Below are 22807 nucleotides of genomic sequence, written 5' to 3'. Positions count from 1 at the left end.
TAGCAAAGACCAACAACACAAACAAACAGATTATACAGCTACAAGTAGTGAGTAGAATTACAAACAGACTAAACACGTTAAATTTCTTACCTGTGATTAAATGTTTTAAACACACATACAGTGCCTTCAGAAAGTATTCAAACCCCTTGACTTATTCCACATTTTGTTGTCTTACAACCTGAATTGTAATAAATAAAAATCTCACCCATCTACACACAATACCCCATAATGACAAAGTGTTTTTAGAGATTTCTGCACATTTGTTGAAAATGAAATACAGAAATATATAATTTTTGTATTCAGACCCCAGAGACAATGCATGTTACAATCACGTTTGGCAGCAATTACAGCTGTGAGTCTTTCTGGGTAAGTCTCTAAGAGCTTTGCACACCTGGATTATATAATATTTGCACATTATTCTTTAAAAAATTCTTCAAGCTCTGTCAAGTTGGATGTTGTTCATTGCTAGACAGCCATGTTCAAGGTCCTAAATGTTCAAGCTGATTTAACTGTAACTAGGCCACTCACATACTCACATTCAATGCCGTCTTGGTAAGCAACTCCAGTGTATATTTGGCTTTATGTTTTAGGTTATTTTCCTGCTGAAAGGTGCATTTTCCTCCCAGCATCTGTTGAAAAGCAGACTGAACCAGGTTTTCCTCTAGGATTTTGCATGTGCTAAGCTAATATATATGGGGCAAAGTGGGGCAAAAAAGTATTTAGACAGCCACCAATTGTGCAAGTTCTCCCAATTAAAAAGATGAGAGAGGCCTGTAATTTTCATCATAGGTACACTTCAACTATAGACAAAATGAGAAGAAAAAAAATCCAGAAAATCACAATGTAGGATTTTTTATGAATTTATTTGCAAATTATGGTGGAAAATAGGTATTTGGTCACCTACAAACAAGCAAGATTTCTGGCTCTCACAGACCTGTAACTTCTTCTTTAAGAGGCTCCTCTGTCCTCCACTCGTTACATGTATTAATGGCACCTGTTTGAACTTGTTATCAGTATAAAAGACACCTGTCCACAACCTCAAACAGTCACACTCCAAACTCCACTATGGCCAAGACCAAAGAGCTGTCAAAGGACACCAGAAACAAAATTGTAGACCTGCACCAGGCTGGGAAGACTGAATCTGCAATAGGTAAGCAGCTTGGTTTGAAGAAATCAACTGTGGGAGCAATTATTAGGAAATTGAAGACATACAAGACAACTGATAATCTTCCTCAATCTGGGGCGCCACGCAAGATCTCACCCCTTGCGCTCAAAATGATCACAAGAACGGTGAGCAAAAATCCCAGAACCACACGAGGGGACCTAGTGAATGACCTGCAGAGAGCTGGGACCAACATTGCCTACCATCAGTAACACACTACGCCGCCAGGGACGTGTCCCCCTGCTTAAGCCAGTACATGTCCAGGCCCGTCTGAAGTTTGCTAGAGAGCATTTGGATGATCCAGAAGAAGATTGGGAGAATGTCATATGGTCAGATGAAACCAAAATGAAGGAGTGGCTTCGTAAGAAGCATTTCAAAGTTCTGGAGTGGCCTAGCCAGTCTCCAGAACTCAACCCCATAGAAAATCTTTGGAGGGAGTTGAAAGTCCGTGTTGCCCAGCAACAGCCCCAAAACATCACTGCTCTAGAGGAGATCTGCATGGAGGAATGGGCCAAAATACCAGCAACAGTGTGTGAAAACCTTGTGAAGACTTACAGAAAATGTTTGGCCTCTGTCATTGCCAACAAAGGGTATATGACAAAGTATTGAGATAAACTTTTGTTATTGACCAAATACTTATTTTCCACCATAATTTGCAAATAAATTCATTACAAATCCTACAATGTGATTTTCTGGATTTTTTTTCTTCTCATTTTGTCTGTCATAGTTGAAGTGTACCTATGATGAAAATTACAGGCCTCATGTTTTTAAGTGGGAGAACTTGCACAATTGGTGGCTGACTAAATACTTTTTTGCCCCACTGTATATAACATTCTATTGGTTGCAAGAATTTTATGTAATAATTTAGATTGAAAAATTCTAAGTTTTCAATTTGGCTTCGTTTTGCGTATCTGTTCATAAACCATGTGCCATGGAATCAGTACATCAAAAATCTCTTCCCAACTATTTTGCAATCTATAAATCAAATCAAATTTGCATTGGTCACATACACATGGTTAGCAGATGTTAATGCGAGTGTAGCGAAATGCTTGTGCTTGTAGTTCCAACTGTGCAGTAATATCTAACAAGTAATCTAACAATTCCCAAACCCTACCTAATACACACAAATCTAACAAGTAATCTAACAATTCCCCAACTACTACGTAATACACACAAATCAAAAGGGGTGAATGAGAATGTGTAAGTATATGGAGTAAGTATATGGATATGGATGAGCGATGGCCGAGCGGCATAGGCAAGGTGCAGTAGATTGTATAAAATACAGTATATACATGTGATATGAGTAATGTAAGATATGTAAACATTATTAAAGTGCCATTATTTAAAGTGGCATTGTTTAAAGTTACCAGTGATCCATTTATTAAAGTGTCCTGTGATTGGGTCTCAATGCAATATATAAATGAGATATGAGTAATGTAAGATATGTTGACATTAAAGTGAACTACATTTGACTCTATGAAAACTGGAAAACACATATCCTGAGGCTGCATTCATTGTAGCTGGGGATTTTAACAAGGCTAATCTGAAAACAAGACTCCCTAAATTCTATCAGCATATCGATTGTGCTACCAGGGCTGGTAAAACCCTGGATCATTGTTATTCTAACTTCCGCGACGCATATAAGGCCCTCCCCTGCCCTCCTTTCGGAAAAGCTGACCACGACTCCATTTTATTGCTCCCTGCCTATAGACAGAGACTAAAACAGGAAGCTCCCGTGCTCAGGTCTGTTCAACGCTGGTCCGTTCAATCTGATTCCATGCTTCAAGATTGATTCGATCATGTAGACTGGGATATGTTCCGCATTGCGTAAAACAACAACATTGACAAATACGCTGATTCGGTGAGCGAGTTTATTAGCAAGTGCATCGGCGATGTCGTACCCACAGCAACTATTAAAATATTCCCAAACCAGAAACTGTGTATTGATGGCAGCATTTGCGCGAAACTGAAAGTGCAAACCACTGCTTTTAACCAGGGCAAGGTGACCGGAAACATGACCGAATACAAACAGTGTAGCTATTTCCTCCGCAAGGAAATGAAACAAGCTAAGCGTCAGTGGCTTCTGTTAAAGTGGCTTCTGTATCATCACTCATTCATATATTTTTATGTACATATTCTTCATCCCTTTACACTCGTGTGTATAAGGTAGTTGTTTTGAAATCGTTAGGTTAGATTACTCGTTGGTTATTACTGCAATGTCGGAACCAGAAGCACAAGCATTTTGCTACATCTGCTAACCATGTGTATGTGACAAACAAAATTTGATTTGATTTGAGAGGTTATAACCTGAATAAACGGGAAAAGGCTTTTCTTGAACATAGGATGAGACATTGTTACTAATCTACTATAGGAACCAGTTTGGATTTAAGTATAACTTTTGTATGACTGAAGTCTTTAGTGAGAGGTCTAATTCTTTAATATTTAATAATTCATCGTCATTATATAAATCGTCCCGTATAATTTTGTCTGGCTTGCCGTTACAAATAAAATAGATTTTTTTTTGCTTATATAATTTGAAAAACTGGAATATGACTAAAGAGTTCATCAGGGTGATTTTTCAACAAATAGACAAGTATTTTCCTTTCCATGATAGCAAGATCCTATTTTTGACAACTTTCTATTGTAATGTATTGTAGTGAGATCATTTCTTTCTTTTGGGATATGAATACTGAGTATGTGGAAAAAAGCAATCATTTTTGCTTTTTTTCCAGTTTTACTTCAGTGCCTTATTGCAAACGGGATGCATGTTTTGGAATAATTGTATTCTGTTCAGGCTTCCTTCATTTCTCCCTGTCATTTAGGTTAGTATTGTGGATACTAACTACAATGTTGTTGATCCATCCTCAGTTTTCTCCTATCACAGCCATTAAACTCTGTAACTGTTTTAAAGTCACCATTGGCCTCATGGTGAAATCCCTGAGCAGTGTCCTTCCTCTCCAACATGAGTTAAGAAGGACACCTGTATCTTTGTAGTGACTGGGTGTATTGATACACCATCCATTGTACAATGAATAACTTCACCATGCTCAAAGGGATATTCCATGTCTGCTTTATTTTTTATTTTTTACCCATCTACAAATAGGTGTCCTTCTTTGCGAGGCATTGGAAAACCCTGTCTGGTCTTTATTAATCATGTTAAACACTATTATTGCACACAGAGTGCCACTTATTATGTGACTGAACTGAACTTATTTAGGCTTGCCATAACAAAGGGGTTGAAAACGTATTGACATTTCAGCTTTACATTTTCTAAAAATGAGTAAAAAAACCTCAATTGAATCCATTTTATATTCAGGCTGTAACACAACAAAATGTGGAACAAGTCAAGGGCTGTGAAAACTTTCTGAAGGCCCTGTAGCTAGGTGTCGCCTACTTGACCACCAGGTCTCCACATTTCCCTCTCTCATGCTGAATAGCCTGAAGCCACAGAGCACTTCTCCCAGGTTCTATTTCGCTACGTGGGAGCATTGCACATTGTAGGTCGTGATTTTTGATCTGGTTACATGTACATTGAACAACACAGCAGCTTTTCAGCATGGTTTTTTTCTTTCTACATAACAAAAAAATCTATGATGAAGTTGGCTCCTTTACAATTGGGAAAAATGTTTTCCCCAATTTGTGGGCATGATGTAAATATCGACTCAGAGTAAACTGCGAGGAGCATAGGCCATTGACAAATGACCTGATACATTTTTGGGATAGATAATGTTGAATAGGGGTGGGTGGACAAATAAGAGGTGCAGTATGAAGAGTTGTAGATGTCGGCCCAGGGATTGAACCCTGGTCTTTCACGGGGCATGTGTAGTCCAGAGCCTGGCTGTGCCACTGCTAGACCAAACTCCTGCATTGCCAGTGGTACATACTGTAGCATCTACCTCTTTCAAAGCCCTACATGCAGTAACCCAGACTTAACTGGCATGACCTGAATCTGTGGTCTATGCAGTGATTCATACATTTCATGGTAGTTTGAAGAGCACTCGGCGTAAGTTAGGTAGTGTTTACTGTGTGACTGGGCAGTTCAGCCATTCAGAAGGTCTGTGCTCCAGTTTGCAGACTTGGCACGAGCTAGGCCTGCTGCACCATCTGTCAGTCTCAATCCATTCTGAACCAGAGCAAGAAGCATACATCTACTTCAGGTTTCCTAAGAAACCATCTGTAGAACCAAAACAAGCCAACAACTCAAGTGTCATTTTCACTTTCCCCTCTCCTCACTGTACCAGAATCCCATTCTCTCTCTCTTGCCTTTAGCCCCCCCCTCTCTTTCTCTCTCTCTCTCTTTCTCGCTCTCTCTCTCTCTCCCTCTGTCTCTCCCTCTCTCTCGCACACATTCTCTCTTGCATTTAGTCCTGTCTCTCTCAATTCAATTCAATTTGCTTCAATTTAAGGGGCTTTATTGGCATGGTAAACATATGTTAACATTGCCAAAGCAAGTGAAATAGACAATAAACAAAAGTGAAATAAACAATAAAAATGTACAGTAAACATTACACTCACAAAGGTTCCAAAATAATAAATATTATGTATTTATACAGTGTTGTATTGATGTGCAAATAGTTAAAGTACAAAAGGGAACATGAATAAACATAAATATAGGTTGTATTTACAATGGTGTTTGTTCTTCACTGTTCTCTCTCTCACGCTTTCTCTCTCTCTCTGTATCTCTCTCTCTCCTTTTTTCACTCCCCTCTTTTTCTCTCGGTCTCTCTCTCACTCTCCCTCCATCTCTGCTAAGTCATTCCACTTTCATAACCTTTTCCAAGCAGTTCTTTCTGCTCAGTGCTCACCCAGCCGCCCTCTATTGGGGTCTCAGAGGGTATTTTACATTAAAATGTCCTGTCAGAGTCAGGCTGGGGCTCTAAGCTGACTCACGCCAGAGCAGTGCTGCAGCTGATTATTTACATTATGGGTAGGATAGGGATCAGGGGAAGGAACATGAGTTTTGACTAGGTATGATTTCTTGGAAAATGATATGTGTGGTCAAAGATCAAAAGGCATGCTTGGTCTTGGGTAAAGGTGTAGAGATCTGATTATTGATTGGTCTTATAAACTGCTTTTGTCATATGAATGAAAAGCATGTAAAAGTCTCATGGCTGATAAGCAAATCATACGAAAAACGGTTTATTTGAATAGGAAACTCCATGTGTTATGTAACACATGAAATTAATGAAATTCATAAGATATGAATGAAAGTAATATACTGTATGAAATATTTTCACATGGTGTATGAATACCAAGGCTGAATTATCTTGGATCTCTCAGTGGTCTCATTGTGATTCTGTTTCTCTCCATGCAGTGTATCCAACCGAACGAGGCTTGTACGTCTGTCAACGGAGAGATCATCCTAGCCATGATGATGAACACCAGGACTTCTACCAAGACCCTAGTGGTGGTAGATGAACATGACACAGAGGAGGAGGAACCTTGTGAGTGGACTAATGCTAACCTACTGTACAGTCCTCATATCCAATGTAATCTCTATGATGAGCCAGCTTATCCAAAATATATGAGGAGGATGGCATGTAAGAACTACTTCAAAGTACTCGTTCCATCTTTCCCTCCTTCCCTTCTTCCCTCCCTATACATCAGAGACAGTCTAATCTTACTGTAGTCTCGCGAGACGTACTGGACGTCTTGTGCTGGCTGGCTAACATTTATATGAATGTCTGTGGAGAGAGACTAGTCTAACTGAGACATCCTGTATGCGGAGCCTGCTTAACTAAGACACATGTAGAGAGCCAGAACTGTTTTGAGGTCATTGAAGAAGGACAGGAAGACAGAGAGAGTAAATCAGAGAACAGTCTGGGTGGCAGAAAGGACGTCCCAGGGAAAATCAACCTCAGTTCTGCAGAAAGAGAGGAGACACATTGTGGAGCGCATCCCTCCATCCCCCTGCATCCCTGCATCTGGAGTTTATTAGCTTGTGGTGGGAGTCTGTGTGTGTGTGTGTATGTGTGTGTGTGTGTGTGTGTGTGTGTGTGTGTGTGTGTGTGTGTGTGTGTGTGTGAGAGCAGTCGAGCATAGCTGAGGTATGGGTGGCTTGCTGCTGGCGCTGAGGCCCCAGATGAGGCCCCAGCCATGTTCTATCACAGTTCTACCAAGCAGTACTGTGCGAAAGGAGTGGAAAAAGACGAGTCATCCACATCCATCCAGCAGAGAGCTCCAGTTGTTTTCACTTAGAACCTTCTCTGTGACCTCCCCTTCCCGGTAAAGAAAGGAGGGAGGGTCTTCTCGCTAGGTTTGGGAGAATATCCAGAGCTTGAGGCCCCCTCATCACTGCATTAGCAAATCACTTATTCACTCAGTCAGTCAGTCAGTTGTTCTCTTCTCTGGGGCTCAGAGGGCTGGGACTGTGTGCGTATGAGTGTGTGTGATCAGAGAGTGGGTGGGGTAGACTGGAGAGGCCCCAGGACCACAGAGGCCCGGGGGTGTCCTACATCTCATTATACTCATTATGATCTAAATGGACTTGTTTTCGCATTCTAATCAGCATCCCCCTATGGGGTGAATACATCAACAAGTGGACTGTTGTCGGTGGGTGTGATGAGTAAACCCCTATTGACCCACAAAGTGCATCCCAAATGACACCATATTCCCTATGGGCCATGGTAAAAGTAGTGCACTATAAAGGGAATAGGCTGCAATTTAGGATGCAGTACTTGTCTTTTATGTCTAATCATACTGTATTAATCACTAAGGGCTGGCATTGTGCCCAGAGTAAATGAAGCATGGCAAACAGTAGTGGGGACCTGAGGAGTGTTTACTAGACTTGATTTGGCCTATGATGACAAAGGAGCACCATGCTGCTGCAGGGCCTAAACATTGGGTACAGACTCAGGCTACATCAGAATTGGCACTCTATTCCCTATATAGTGCACTACTTTTGACCAGAGCCCTAAGGGAATAGGGTGCCACTTGATTTGACTGTGAGCACCACTCCTCTGCGGGTCTGAATATTAGGCTCAGACTGAGATGTTGTAATCAAGGGATATATCTTTCATTGATGATGTTTGGAAATAAAGAGCCTCAACAACCTCAGCTGCTTTTAGCTATTGGTGATCAGAGACCCATAAGGATGGCGTAATCACCCAAGTGGGCTCTGAGTATGCAGTATATGCCAAACCTAGCCTACTGTAACCAAGCCAACCTTGGCAGTGGGCAGGGGGTGTTGTGTTCCTGCCAATACCAGTACTTATGCCAGGCCGGGCTGTGGATTTGTTTCCCGTGGCAAAGGGATATTAAGTAAGCACATAAAGCCTAATGAAAAAAATACAGCTGGGCTCAGATACCATGCTTTTAATACAAAGGCATCTCTTATGCTGAGATGGCAAAGACAACAAGCAGTATTTTCAAGCAACCTGAGTCCTGTACTGGACAGTATCCAATGAGTTCAGCTTGATCTCCAAATCAAAGAGGGACGTTTGTAGGCAGTTTGTTGCACGGAAAAACATAACAGCATCAAAGCTCAGCCATCAAAGTTAGATATACTGCCTCACAGCATAAATACATTGTCACCCTTTTTACTGAACTGTGAGCTGTAAGGAAAGCTAACAGAAGGGACAGTAGTAATGTTGAGTACTGGCGAGAACGTTGAGCTATCAAAAGAAGTCTGCCCACTTGAATCAGATGCAGGTTCAGTGCTAAGCTTCAGATGCAAATTATAATGTGCTAAGCTTTCAGTCAACAGCCAACTTCGTCAGAGCACCGCCATTTTGAATCCCCTGTTGCATATCTCCCTATGCTTTTCTTTTGAAGTGGACTTGTTTACAGTACAGTAATTATACAACACCACATTTTCTGACTGAATTCCTGTTATCTGACTGACTGCCTGTAAATTGTGCAACCAAGTCAACTGGCATATGGTTTATCTGAGTACAGGCCTCAAATGTCAAGGATCTCATATGGACTCCATTAGTCATTTCTACACACTTTGGGGATTTGGATTAAGTCAAGGGTCAGATGTTAAGAGAAACAAGGCACCATGCCACTAAAGGACTGTTCTTCTGTTCTATTATGTGAACAGCAAACGCTGGGCAAACAAATGACGTTGACTCTATTGAGGTGCTATCGGTTCAGGGTCAACTGTGTCTAGAGCATACGGAGATGAGAACATCGCCTTGCCTTTAGTTTTCTCTCTCTCTCTCTCTCTCTCTCTCTCTCTCTCTCTCTCTCTCTCTCTCTCTCTCTCTCTCTCTCTCTCTCTCTCTCTCTCTCTCTCTCTCTCTCTCTCTCTCTCTCTCTCTCTCTCTCTCTCTCTCTCTCTCTCTCTCTCTCTCTCTCTCTCTCTCTCTCTCTCTCTCTCTCTCTCTCTCTCTCTCTCTCTCTCTCTCTCTCTCTCTCTCTCTCACACTTAGCACAGCTGAGATCTTTGTGGAATCTGAATAAGTATGAAGAACAAAGCTTTGCTTCTTACATGGAGAATGGTTGAACCTTAGGGTCTCTTTCATACTATTGGCAGATGTGCTAGTAGGAAAGTTGGTCTGGGGGGAGGACCCAGGGATAACTGACTCAACCATCTTTGTTAGAGCACATGGGCAGGCGAGGCTAGATGGGAACAGGGCAGGGACCCTTACACAGAACCTCAGAGCTGTGACCCAACCTCAGCCGGCCAAAAACCTCAACTGCAACCCAGAGGTGGAACTTCCCAATCATAGTCTGACCAGGCTTTGAAAGATCTTCTGCTACAGTCTTTTCATACGACTGTACTGTACAACTACAACTGTACTGTACAACTACAACTGTACAACTACAACTGTACTGTAAAACAAATGTCCAAAGTGTGCTATTTTTGTTGGCCTCAACTTGTCTTCGGCTCCTCTATCCTCTCCTCTGACCTGGAAGTCGTTGGGCATCTCTGATTGTTGACGGGTCAGCTTTTCATTTTCTTCATTACGAGCCAAAGATAAGATAAGACTGGAGAGGTGGAGCAGTGGGAGGGATGACAGGAAGGTGGGATGAAGGGGGAATGGAGGGGAAGGATTGCGAGATGGAGCAGGACAGTCACTGAGTGGTTTGGAGGGGAGGGATGAAGGGAGGGGGGTCCCATGTGAAATCCAACTATACTCTGATGGTTCTATTATCGTCCGTCTTGATGGAATGAAAAAAGGTGTTCTTTCCCGGAATAGTTTGGACCCGGAACTAACCTGCTCTTGAGTTCGCCTCTACACAACAAGCACCATTGTATGGTTTGTTTAGAAGTAATGAAGGAATAAGCAGAAATGTTAGGAGTCAACAAGTTCATCTCTGCACTCTGTTCCCTTTGTAGTGCACTACTTTTACCCAGGGCACATAGGGGACCATTGCCAAGACCTGGTTATCCCACAGTAGTTAGGTTCATTGGGTTGCTCAGCTTTGATTTATAAGTGCTGTCATTTTATGTCACAGCAAGTGTTTTTGACCCTTCAACACATAGTTGTGATGTGGTGTTTTCATGTATCTACAAATGTAATGTTGTTCAATTGTTGTTCTATATTAACACCAGTCTGTATTTTATGTTTCAGTTCATCCCACCCTCACGGCATCACAAAACCCTGCTGACCCCCTAGGGGAAAGTAAGTCAGTCATTGACTAGGAAATTCTTAACCAATGGTTTTTATATCTCAGGATCTTAGGCCACTTTGACTTAATACTTGATGTCCAGATTAAATTATGTCATTTGCATATAACTTGTTTTCATGCTGTCACTACCAGAGAAAAATACATGCTGTCACTACCTCACGTTCAGACCAAGGTGAAGTCATGTTGTCAAGTCATTGAATAACAATCTACTCTGTTCTCTCTCTCAGACATCTTGTATGTGTTGGACACTCCAACCGTGGTTGGGATCGCCTTCGCTGCATTTGTGATCGGTGCCCTGTTGACCGGAGCCCTGTGGTTCATCTACTCTCATACAGGTACATCTCTGACCTGTCCCTTTACCTGAGACACAGGAAAGTCTCATACAGTTACATCCCCACTTGTATACTACTTAGAATGTATGCTCAATGCATTGCTTCATTCCAAGTGGTATGATAGTATGGACATTGGAACATTCATTAGTGGCATGCTTGTTTGGAATGTAGACGTTCATTGGAACTTAAACATCTGGGTACTGTCCCTTTATCTGCTGCTGCATATGAGGTCCTACCTGTTGGGCCTCATGTAAGACTGAAGGTTTCATCTTGATGGTAACCTCTCTGCACTGACAAGTGATTCTAAAGAATGTCTTAACTACACAGTGCCAGAATGCTGTTTTATAATCAGAAAACATCCTATCGCTGAAAGAGGCGAGTTAACAATAACCAGGGCCGTAGCTACATGAGGACAACGAGGTCATATTGTCTGCAATTTTTTGAAATAGATGTGTGTGTGTGTATATATATATATATACTAGCGTTCAAAAGTTTGGGGTTACTTAGAAATGTCCTTGTTTTTGAAAGAAAAGCACATTTTTTGTCCATTAAAATAACATCAAATTGATCAGAAATACAATGTAGACATTGTTAATGTAGTTGGAAATTGACAATTTTTTTAAATGGAATATCTACATAGGTGTTCAGAGACCAATAATCAGCAACCATCAGTTCTGTGTTCCAATGGCACGTTGTGTTAGCTAATCCAAGTTTATAATTTTAAAAGGCTAATTGATCATTAGAAAACCCTTTTGCAATTATGTTAGCACAGATGGAAACTGTTCTGATTAAAGAAGCAATAAAACTGGCCTTTAGACTAGTTGAATATCTGGAGCATCAGCATTTGTTGGTTCGATTACAGGCTCAAAATGTCCAGAAAAAGTAATTTTTTCTGAAACTCGTCCTTCTATTTTTGTTCTGAGAAATGAAGGCTATTCCATGCAAGAAATTGCCAAGAAACTGAAGATCTCGTACAATGCTGTGTCTTACTCCCTTCACAGAACAGTGCAAACTCGGTCTAACCAGAATAGAAAGAGGAGTGGGAGGCCGCGGTGCACTACTGAGCAAGAGGACAAGTACATTAGAGTGTCTAGTTTGAGAAACAAAGTCCTCAACTGGCAGCTTCATTAAATAGTACCCACAAAACACCAGTCTCAACGTCAACAGTAAAGAGGAGACTCCGGGATGCTGGCCTTCTAGGCAGAGTTGCAAATAAAAAGCCATATCTTAGACTGGCCAATAAAAATAAAAGATTAAGATGGGCAAAAGAACACAGACACTGGACAGTGGAATTCTGCCTTTGATGGACTGTCGTTTCTCTTTGCTTATTTGAGCTGTTCTTGCCATAATATGGACTTGGTCTTTTACCCAATAATCTTCTGTATACCAACCAAAATGTGTATAATTGCAGGAAATTAGCTGTAAAACCCTAACCAAAAAGGTTCTGTAAAGTTAACGTAGTTTTAATTTTTGTTAATAACATACATTTTATGCTAACAGAGCCCTCTGTACAGATTAAATTATAGTTTTTAATTGCGGTGCTAAGTTAATGGGAGTTAATGTATAGCGGCTAATTGTATAGCTAATAGGCTATGTTTTAGTAGATCAACTGAGGTGAATGAACCTACAGCAACCAATGTGATAATGGCTAAGGTAATTTTGCTTGTTTATTCTGTTATCCAAATAGCATTTTAGAGTTTTTACATTTTATAGAAATACAGTAAATGAGCTTTAACTTTCTTTAGATTTATTGTATCCCCCAACCCGACTAAAACTCAGACCCTGGCTACAGCCCTGGCAATAACATATTGACTCCTCTACTGTAAATATATCCTGTTTGTCAGCTTAAGCGGCTCTTCTCTTTCCTGCCTTTGAATGGGTCTCGGGTCCTGCGGGTTGTTGTATTCTCAGACACAATGGCCTCAGCTCGGACATAGAGAGGGGGCTGGCTGGAATTCCCCCTGTCCATTTTGTGGGGCACTCGCCGTTTGGCTCACAGGAAGAGAGACACAATCTGTCCATTAGATGCCATGTCAAGACTTTCCACACCAGCATCCCCAGGCTGGTAACCCCTGACCTTTGGGAGGAAGCGTGGAGGTCACTGACGTCTGGAGAGGACCTCTAACAGCACATACTGAAGAACAGAACAGGCCTGTCTGTGTTCTGCCTGGCTGCTATGCTGTTGAGTTGACCCCCTGTCATCGATCCTTCATGTGTCCTCAGAGAAAACCATGAAATCCTTCATAAACAAGATCAGGGTGTTCTAAGCGTGATCATTGCCCTAAGGTTTGGAGGACCACAGCACAGATAGCACCAAAGGCCTGTCTGTGTTCTGCCTGTTTTGCCACTGGCTGTCTTATCTGGTTACTACACTGTTGGCCCCCCTCTTCATCGATCTGATGTGTTCTCAGTGAAACACTGTGAAATCTTTCATTTACAGCATGAGGGGGTTCTAATAAAGTTGATCTAATCTAGGTAATGTAATTACTAAAATGTGTGTCACATAACTTAGAAGCAGTAGGGCGTCAAATTTCAACCTCACTGAAAGTGCAGCAAACTCCACTAATGTGCATTTCAGTTAACCAGTCCAAATACATCATTTTTACTTTTATCTTTATCCCTCTGTTTATACTGGCACCCCTTTAAAACGTCCTTTTATGAGTTTCCTAGAGAGACCCGCCATTATAAACACAATCCTTTATATTCCCCTATGGCCCAAAATATTGTTGAGGTCAAGAGTTGAACTTCTTTAGGGAAACAGGTGTAAAGAATGTAGTTATGAAAAGATTAGGAGAGTTAAGCCCTTTTAGAAGTTGTGATAAAAAACACTGCAGGAATGTGGTTCTAATATTGATGTTCCTCTGTTGGAGCATAATAGCCCGAGAGGCCTAGGCTTGTGTCCCAAATAGCTCCCTATTCCCTATATAGTGCACTACTTTTGATGAGGGCTCCCGAGTGGTGCAGTGGTCTAAGGCACTGCATCTCAGTGCAAAAGGATTCACTGCAGTTCCTGGTTTGATACCAGGCTGCATCATTTCCGGCCATGATTGGGAGTCCCATAGTGCGGCGCCCAGCGTCGTCTGGGTTTGGCCGGTGTAGGCCATCATTGTAAATAAAAAAAAATCTTAACTGACTTGTCTAGTTAAATAAAGGTTCAAATAAAATACCATTTTTAAAAATGAGGCCCATAGGGCTCTGGTCAAAAGCAGTGCACTAAATAGGGAGTAGGGTATTATTTGGGATGCATACCTATTCTATTCTGATGTAGTCTTGGAAACTATTGACTTGTAACACCAACATATCCCTACATGGAAACATAGACAAGAATACCCCAAGAATTTATATTTTCGCAAAAACAACTTAAAATATCCACAGCTGAATAATTTTAAAACCAGTGAATGATGAAACATGTCACTTATTCCCTCAGGAGGCGAAGGACAATGTTAGAGGTTTGTTCACATTAAAAGCCAAAACCATACTTACCCCACACTCATCTACACTCACTCACTCACAAAACAAGCCCATAAAGTTTTCTCCTTGGTCTGTGTGGTCTTGGCCAAATCCTAAAAAGAAACTCCAAGATGGCTGAAGCATCCACCTGATGGCTCAAAACTGAACCATTCAATAGACTAGACATGAGTACACATTCTAATCAGGTACCAGTGTGCAATATGGTTTCCCCTATCAGGCTCTGCAGATAGGACAGCTAGCTCATACTTTGATATTCCCCATGACTGGTATAGAAGGTCACAATTAAAACCGGTAGGGTACTCTGAAGTATTATTTATCATTACCTTGTGTTTGCAGCCACAGGGAAGTGATATTTATTTAATAAAAATAACATATATTTTAATGTAACTGGAAACAGATATCAGGAAGTTATTTATTAAAGCTATGTCTTCAGTCCGGTAATGTCCTATGTATACAGGACGTGATAAATACTATCCCTAGTATCCCTCTATTTTACAATATGCCACATTAGGAATGTGGTCTGCGTCCAGAATGGCACACAATTCCCTATATAGTGCACTACTTTTGACCAGAGCTCTATGGGCCCTGGTGAAAAGTAATGCACTAAATATGGAATATGGTGCTATTTTGGGACACAGCTTTGGAGGAAGGATGCTATTATGGAAGATTGGCTGTGATCTCGCTGCCTGCATTGTGATAGCTCACACCAGGGGTTAAAGGGGGTTGCCACTGGAGACAAGGAGTGGGAGTTACCTGGGAGCTGGAACAGGGTCAATACACTGTTGCTTCACTTCAATGACATGTGATGTCACCATTCACAAAGTTTCTCATTCAGGCCAGATGGTTTACAACAACATTAAATTAAATTATATAGCCCATTTGTGTCTGGCCGGCCAGACCTAGCTATCTGGCAGGCCTGGCCTACAGTACCTATCTGGCCTGCAGGCCTGACCTACAGCACCTATCTGGTCGTCAGGCCTGACCTACAGTACCTATCTGGCCGGTTTTCCGGATCTATCATGAGATTTATAGATTTGTTTGGTCAAACTTGCTGACAGTATGGTGGAAAGCCAAGTATGCTTTTTGGGGCGAATTCTAACTTCTATTTATGTCAAAATTTCACTTGGTCTCCCATAGATTTAAATGCATGACTAAATTCAATTTAGGATTTTGCCCCTTAGATTCCTACCAGGAGGTAAACTGACTTTGTTATTGAAGTTTTTTTAGAGATAGAGAATGGACACAAAGGAGAGTTAAAGTGAGCCGGGGCCTTTTGTGTTTGACAACCCATGCAGTGTTCTGTGAGTATATGGACTGTGTTTAGCTTGAGCTCTTTGACAGCGCTGCTCTGGCAAACATTAGAGCAGAGAGAGAGACGAGGGGCCTGAAAGAGGGAACCAGAAAGGGCTGTGGGCCCAGAGCCGCGCAACACACACACGAAAGTAAATGACACTAATACACAAACACAGAACCACTCCAGAAACCAACAGAGATCAATATGGTAGGCATCGTCTTCGTCCCAAATGGCACCGTATTCCCTATATAGTGTACGACTTTTCACCAAAGCCTGTAGGGCTCTGGTCAAAAGTAGTGCAGTATATAGGAAATATGGTGCCATTTGGGACACAGTCACAGACCCCGTTTTTCCAGTCTCTCTCTACGTATATTCCTCTATGGTCCTCACTCAGCTATGCAGGAGCTCAGATTGCTAACAAACAACATATGGAGTGCATTTTGATACCAGAAGCACAGTGTGCCAGATATGTAAAACAAACACAGGGATTTTTTCCGATGCCTTCAGTTCTCTGTCAGACAAGCTTTCCAAACAAATTGAAGCATTTTTATTTGCCCCCTAACTTTCTGTCTCCAGCTCTGGAGCCCAGGAATCTACAAAATGGAATGCTCATTTAAACACAGAACAATAAACAAGTCAGTGGTTTGAGGTCCAAGCAAAAGGCCTCTGCCTTTAAAGCTATGCGAATTGCTTGCAGATAACAGAAAGTGAAGAGTTGGATTGAGAAACCTCAGTTCAGGTCTTTCCATTTGAGACACTGTGCTTGACCAGGTGTTTTGATTGGCTGACTCAAAGGAGTTGAGTCCTTGTGTGTTAAGCGACTGTTACATTCACTTAACAAATGGCAGTGAAGTGGTGGTCATCACATGGGACAAGCAGCAGCACTTGGAGAACTGACGATTTGAATTTATACATCAGTCTGTTACCAGATTGAGCCATTGGCCTCTAGATAATAAGGCCAAGGCAGTGGTGCAAAAGCGTATCTAAAATCATATTATTGTGTTGTATTTCATCAAACCTTATCTCTCTGTCTTTTTCATTCTCTCCCCTCGCTCGCTCTCTCCCCCTCCCTCACTCACTTCTGTATTTTTTCTTCTCGCCCTCTCCTGTGTGTCTCTCCCCCTCTCTCTGTCTGCCTTTCTCTCTCCCTCCCCCTTTCTCCCCCACCCCTCTCCTTCTCTCTCACTTCCCTCCCTCTCCCCCTCACCTCCCTATCCAGGTGATACAGCTGGACAACAGCAGCCCCTGAAGCCCCAACCCCCACCCTCAGAGAACAGCAGTGCGGCCCACAGTATTGGCAGCACACAAAGCACGCCCTGTTCAAGCAGCAGTACAGCATAGCCCAGAGGCCAGGCCAAGGCCATTGGACTGGAGCCCGACGGGGAGCACCCTACCCCCCTGCAGGGCTACAGGAAGGGCTACACAGGTCACAGAGAACTGGGTTTGTTGACACTTGTTTCCCCTCTGGATGAAAGGAATTATTTTGGGTTGCTTTGTGAAAACAAAGAAGAAGGATGATTTACTAAAGAAGAAAATAAGAATAAAAGGATTGTTTTTTTAAAGGATTTTGTAAGATACTAAAAAACAATAAGACCCGTTAATGTCCCTGGTTAATTCAATTTATTTCAACACAAGTCATTAAGGCTGTGTGACAGAACTGCTGTACTACAAGGACTGGTCTGAGAGCAAAACAGTACTAGGGTTGTTCCACCAATTCAGTGCCTTTTGAGAAGTGTAACCTGGTCCAAAAATAGTTGATTTCACCTCATTTTAACATTCTGTCATAACGAGCACATGTTCAACATCATAAAACACACATTTTGTAATCTCAGGAGGTTAAATTTAAAAAATGACTATAGTAAATGCCAAATAAAGTAACAGGATTGACAAAACACCAAAAATATCCAAAAAGAGTAGAACCAGCTAACCTGCTTTTCACTATGATTTACTTATTGGATGTTCAATGTTTCTTTTGAAAAAAATATTTTAAAAGGAATAGTTTTACCACATTACTACGAGAGTTGAGTTCACGTAACAGGGTTGACCATAAAATGAGGGACAGACGTACAGTACCAGTCAAAAGTTTGGACACACCTACTCATTCAAGGGTTTTTCTTTATTTTTATTATTTTCTACATTGTAGAATAATAGTGAAGACATCAAAACTATGAAATAACACTCATGGAATCATGCAGTAACCAAAAAAGTGTTAAACAAATAAAAATGTATTTTATATTTGAGATTCTTCAAAGTAGCCATTCTTTACCTTGATGGCGGTTTTGCAGTTTTTGGCATTATTTCAACCAGCTTCAATTAACAGGTGTGCCTTGTTAAAAGTTCATTCGTGGAATTTCTTTCCTTCTTAACCTTTCTGATCTCCCCATCCCGGATCCGGGTTCGTGAATACAGACTCAAGCTCATTACCATAACGCAACGTTAACTATTCATGAAAATCGCAAATGAAATGAAATAAATATGCTAGCTCTCAAGCTTAGCCTTTTGTTAACAACACTGTCATCTCAGATTTTCAAAATATGCTTCTCAACCATTGCAAAACAAGCATTTGTGTAACAGTATTGATGGCTAACGTAGCATTTAGCAATAGCATTCAGCTGGCAACATTTACACAAAAAAACAGAAAAGCATTCAAAAAAATCATTTACCTTTGAAGAACTTCAGATGTTTTCAATGAGGAGACTCTCAGATAGCAAATGTTCAGTTTTTCCTGAAAGATTATTTGTTTAGGACAAATCGCTCCGTTTTCTGCGTCACGTTTAGCTATGAAAAAACCCCTGTATCCAGGATTGTGTAAATCTATCAGCAAGCTCATTAGCATAACACAACGTTAACTATTTATGAAAATCGCAAATTAAATTAAATAAATATGCCATCTCTCAAGCTTAGCCTTTTGTAAACAACACTGTCATCTCAGATTTTCAAAATATGCTTCTCAACCATAGGAAAACAATAATTTGTGTAAAAGTAGCTAGCTAGAGTTAGCATTTCGCGTTAGCATTTAGCGTTAGCATTAGCGTTAGCATCCAGCACGCAACATTAACAAAAACATAAAAGCCTTCAAATAAAATAATTTACCTTTGAAGAACTTCTGATGTTTTCAATGAGGATACTCTCAGTTAGATAGCAGATGCTCAGTTCTTCCAAAAAGATTCCTTGTGTATTAGAAATAGCTCCGTTTTATACATCACATTTGGCTACCAAAAAAAATCCATAAATTCAGTCCTCAAAACGCAAACTTTTTTCCAAATTAACTCCATAATATCGACTGAAAACATGGCAAACGTTGTTTAGAATCAATCATCAAGGTGTTTTTCACATATCTCTTCATTGATACATCGTTCTTGGACACATGCTTTCTCCCCTGAATCAAATGGTAAAGTGGAAGCAGCTGGCAATTGCGCACCGAATTCGACGCAGGACACCAGGCGGACACTTGGAAAATGTAGTCTCTTATGGTCAATCTTCCAATGATATGCCTACAAATACGTCACAATGCTGCTAAGACCTTGGGCGAACGACAGAAAGTGTAGGCTCATTCCTTGCGCAATCACAGCCATATAAGGAGACAATGGAAAACAGAGCTTCAGAAATTCTGCTAATTCCTGGGTGATGCATCATCTTGGTTTCGCCTGTAGAATGAGTTCTGGGGCACTTACAGACAAAATCTTTGCAGATTCTGAAACTTCAGAGTGTTTTCTTTCCAAAACTGTCAAGAATATGCATAGTCGAGCATCTTTTCGTGACAAAATATCGCGCTTAAAACGGGAACGTTTTTTATCCAAAAATGAAATAGCGCCCCTAGAGCTCTAAGAGGTTAATGTGTTTGAGCCAATCAGATGTGTTGTGACAAGGTACAGAAGATAGCCCTATTTGGTAAAAGACCAAGTCCATATTATGGCAAGAACAGTTCAGAAAAGCAAAGAGAAACAGCAGTGCATCATTACTTTAAGACATAAAGGTCAGTCAATGCAGAAAATCTCAAGAACTTTGAAAGTTCCTTCAAGTGCAGTTGCAAAAGTGCAGTTGCAAAAACCATCAAGCGCTATGATGCAACTGGCCATGAGGACCACCACAGGAAAGGAAGACCCAGAGTTACCTCTGCTGCAGAGGATTAGTTTGTTAGAGTTACCAGCCTCAGAAATTGCAGCCCAAATAAATGCTTCACAGAGTTCAAGTAACAGACACATCTCAACATCAACTGTTCAGAGGAGACTGAGTGAATTAGGCATTCATGGTCAAATTGCTACAAAGAAACCACTACTAAATAATAAGATACTTTTTTGGGCCAAGAAACTCGAGCAATGGACATTAGACTGGTGGAAATTGGGATGAGTCCCATTTTTTAAATTTTTGGTCCCAATCGCTGTGTCTTTGTGAGACGCAGAGTAGGTGAACGGATGATCTCCACTTGTGTAGTTCCCACCGTGAAGCATGGAGGAGGAGGTGTGATGGTGTGAGGGTGCTTTACTGGTGACACTGTCAGTGATTTATATAGAATTGAAGGCACACTTAACCAGCATGGCTACCACAGCATTCTGCAGCGATACTCCATTCCATCTGGTTTGCGCTTAGTGGGACTATCATTTGTTTTTCAACAGGACACTGACCCAACATACCTCCAGGCTGCGTGAGGGCTAATTGACCAAGAAAGAGATTGATGGAGTGCTGCATGAGATGACCTGGCCTCCACAATCATACGACCTCAACCCAATTGAGATGGTTTGGGATGAGTTGGACCAAAGTGTTTAACACTTTTTTGGTTACAACATGATTCCATATGTGTTATTTCTCAGTTTTGATGTCTTCACTATTTTTCTACAATGTAGAAAATAGTAAAAATAAAGAAAAACCATTGAATGAGTAGGTGTGTCCAAACTTTTGACTGGTACTGTATATGAATCCTTAATCACCTGAAATATACAACAATCTATAGAAATGAGTTTATCAAAGCAATAAAATAACTAGGGCTTTACAATGATGATTAGAGAAATGTTGGGGTTAAGTGGGTTAAAATCTTCCTAGAAGTGACACAGAGTTAACGGAGGGACATGTCAAAATGCTAATCTTTATTTATTTTATTCAAACTAAAAAGCTGATTTATTGAATTCTGCATGTGGTCTATATTAAAGGGCAGTTCATTAAATATAACAGGCTTTTAAAATTCTATATTGGTGTACAATTTCTACTTAAAATATCAAAGGGACGCAAATGGCACTCATTTCGTGGAACGACCCTCTAATACCCAGAACTGCAACAAGGCCTCACATCTATAGAGCACTAGAACTCTAGCTACGGGCAAAAAAATAACTGTTAGTGAAATACCAGCCTTTTTATTTATTTTTATATAAATGCTGCTTTTTTTCGGCAACCACATCAGATAATTTTCTTTGGACCTTAAATGGCCTAGTTTAGGCTGTAAACAAGTTAGTGTACACCAATAGCAATGGAGACAGTAAAGCTGCCTGTCTGCAAACAACATCTGTGAGTGTTAGCAGGACTAGTGAAATGAACAACATGACTGTCAACAGAACTGCCTGTTACCTCCTATCCACATTATATGTACACTGAAAAAAAAATATGAACGCAACATGCAACAATTTCAAAGATTTTACTGAGTTACAGTTCATTTAAGGAAATCAGTCGATTGAAATAAATACATTAGGCAGTAGTAGTCTATGGATTTCACATGACTGGGAAAACAGATACCTTAAAAAAATATATCACAAAACCAGTCAGTATCTGGTGAGACCACCATTTGCAAAGCGACGCATCTCCTCGCATAGAGTTTATCAGCCTGTTGATTGTGGCCTGTGAAATGTTGTCCCACTCCTGTGCTGTGCGAAGTTGCTGGATATGGGCAGGAACTGAAACACGCTGTCGTACACGTTGATCCAGAGCATCCCAAACATGTTCAGTGGGTGAGATGTCTGGTGAATATGCATGGAAGAACTGGGACATTTTCAGCTTCCAGGATTTTTGTACAGATCCTTGCGACATGGGGCCGTGCATCATCATGCTGCAACATGAGGTGATGGGGTGACGGATAGATCGCACGACAGTGGCCCTCAGGATCTCATCACGCAATCTCTGTGCATTCGAATTGCCATCGATAAAATGCAATTGTGTTTGTTGTCCGTAACTTATGCCTGCCCATACCATAACCTCACCACCACCATGGAGCACTCTGTTCACAGCGTTGACGTCAGCAAACCGCTTGCCCACACGACGCCATACATGCTGTCTGCCATCTGCTCAGTACAATTGAAACCGGGAATAATCCGTGAAGAGCACATGCCTCCAGCATGCCAGTGGCCATTGAAGATGAGCATTTGCCCACTGATGTCAGTTACGACGCCGAAGTGCAGTCAGGTCAAGACCCTGGTGAGGATGATGAGCACGCAAATGAGCTTACCTAAGACAGCTTCTGACAGTTTGTGGCAAAATTCTTCGTTGTGCAAATCCACAGTTTCATCAGCTGTCCGAGTGGCTGGTCTCAGACAATCCCGCAGGTGAAGAAGTCTGATGTGGAGGTCATGGGTTGGCGTGGTTACATGTGGTCTGCGGCTGTGAGGCCGGTTGGGCTTATTGCCAAATTCTCTAACGAGGCGGCTTATGGTAGAGAAATTAACATTAAATGATCTGGCAACGGCTCTGGTGGACATTCATGCAGTGAGCATGCCAATTGCAGGCTCCCTTAAAACTTGACACATCTGTGGCATTGTGTTGTGTGATAAAACTGCCCATTTTAGAGTGGCCTTTTATTGCCCCCAGCACAAGGTGCACCTATGTAATGATCATGCTGTTTAATCAGCTTCTTGATATACCACACCTGTCAGGTGGATGGATTATCTTGGCAAAGGAGAAATGCTCACTAACAGGTAAACAATATGCCAAAAAAATGTAGACAAATAAGCTTTTTGTGCGTATGGACATTTCTGGTATCTTTTATTTCAG

At 41.3% G+C, this 22807-nt stretch overlaps 1 protein-coding gene across 2 annotated transcripts in view; it reads left to right on the top strand.

Moving 5' to 3' along the window:
- LOC110524600 (transforming growth factor beta receptor type 3) overlaps positions 1 to 17975 on the top strand; it is a 126006-nt gene extending 108031 nt beyond the window's left edge. For both annotated transcript variants that reach the window (XM_021604413.2, XM_021604412.2), the window contains exons 14-17: positions 6477 to 6606; positions 10681 to 10731; positions 10966 to 11073; positions 17055 to 17975. In XM_021604413.2, the coding sequence (XP_021460088.2) occupies positions 6477 to 6606; positions 10681 to 10731; positions 10966 to 11073; positions 17055 to 17176 (411 nt within the window). In that variant the 3' untranslated portion in view covers positions 17177 to 17975. The remainder of the gene's footprint in view (positions 1 to 6476; positions 6607 to 10680; positions 10732 to 10965; positions 11074 to 17054) is intronic.
- Positions 17976 to 22807: the final 4832 nt, after the last annotated feature.

Source organism: Oncorhynchus mykiss, chromosome 5 (assembly GCF_013265735.2).
Source record: "Oncorhynchus mykiss isolate Arlee chromosome 5, USDA_OmykA_1.1, whole genome shotgun sequence".
Lineage (NCBI taxonomy): Eukaryota > Metazoa > Chordata > Actinopteri > Salmoniformes > Salmonidae > Oncorhynchus > Oncorhynchus mykiss.
This window is presented reverse-complemented; position numbering and strand designations above follow the sequence as displayed.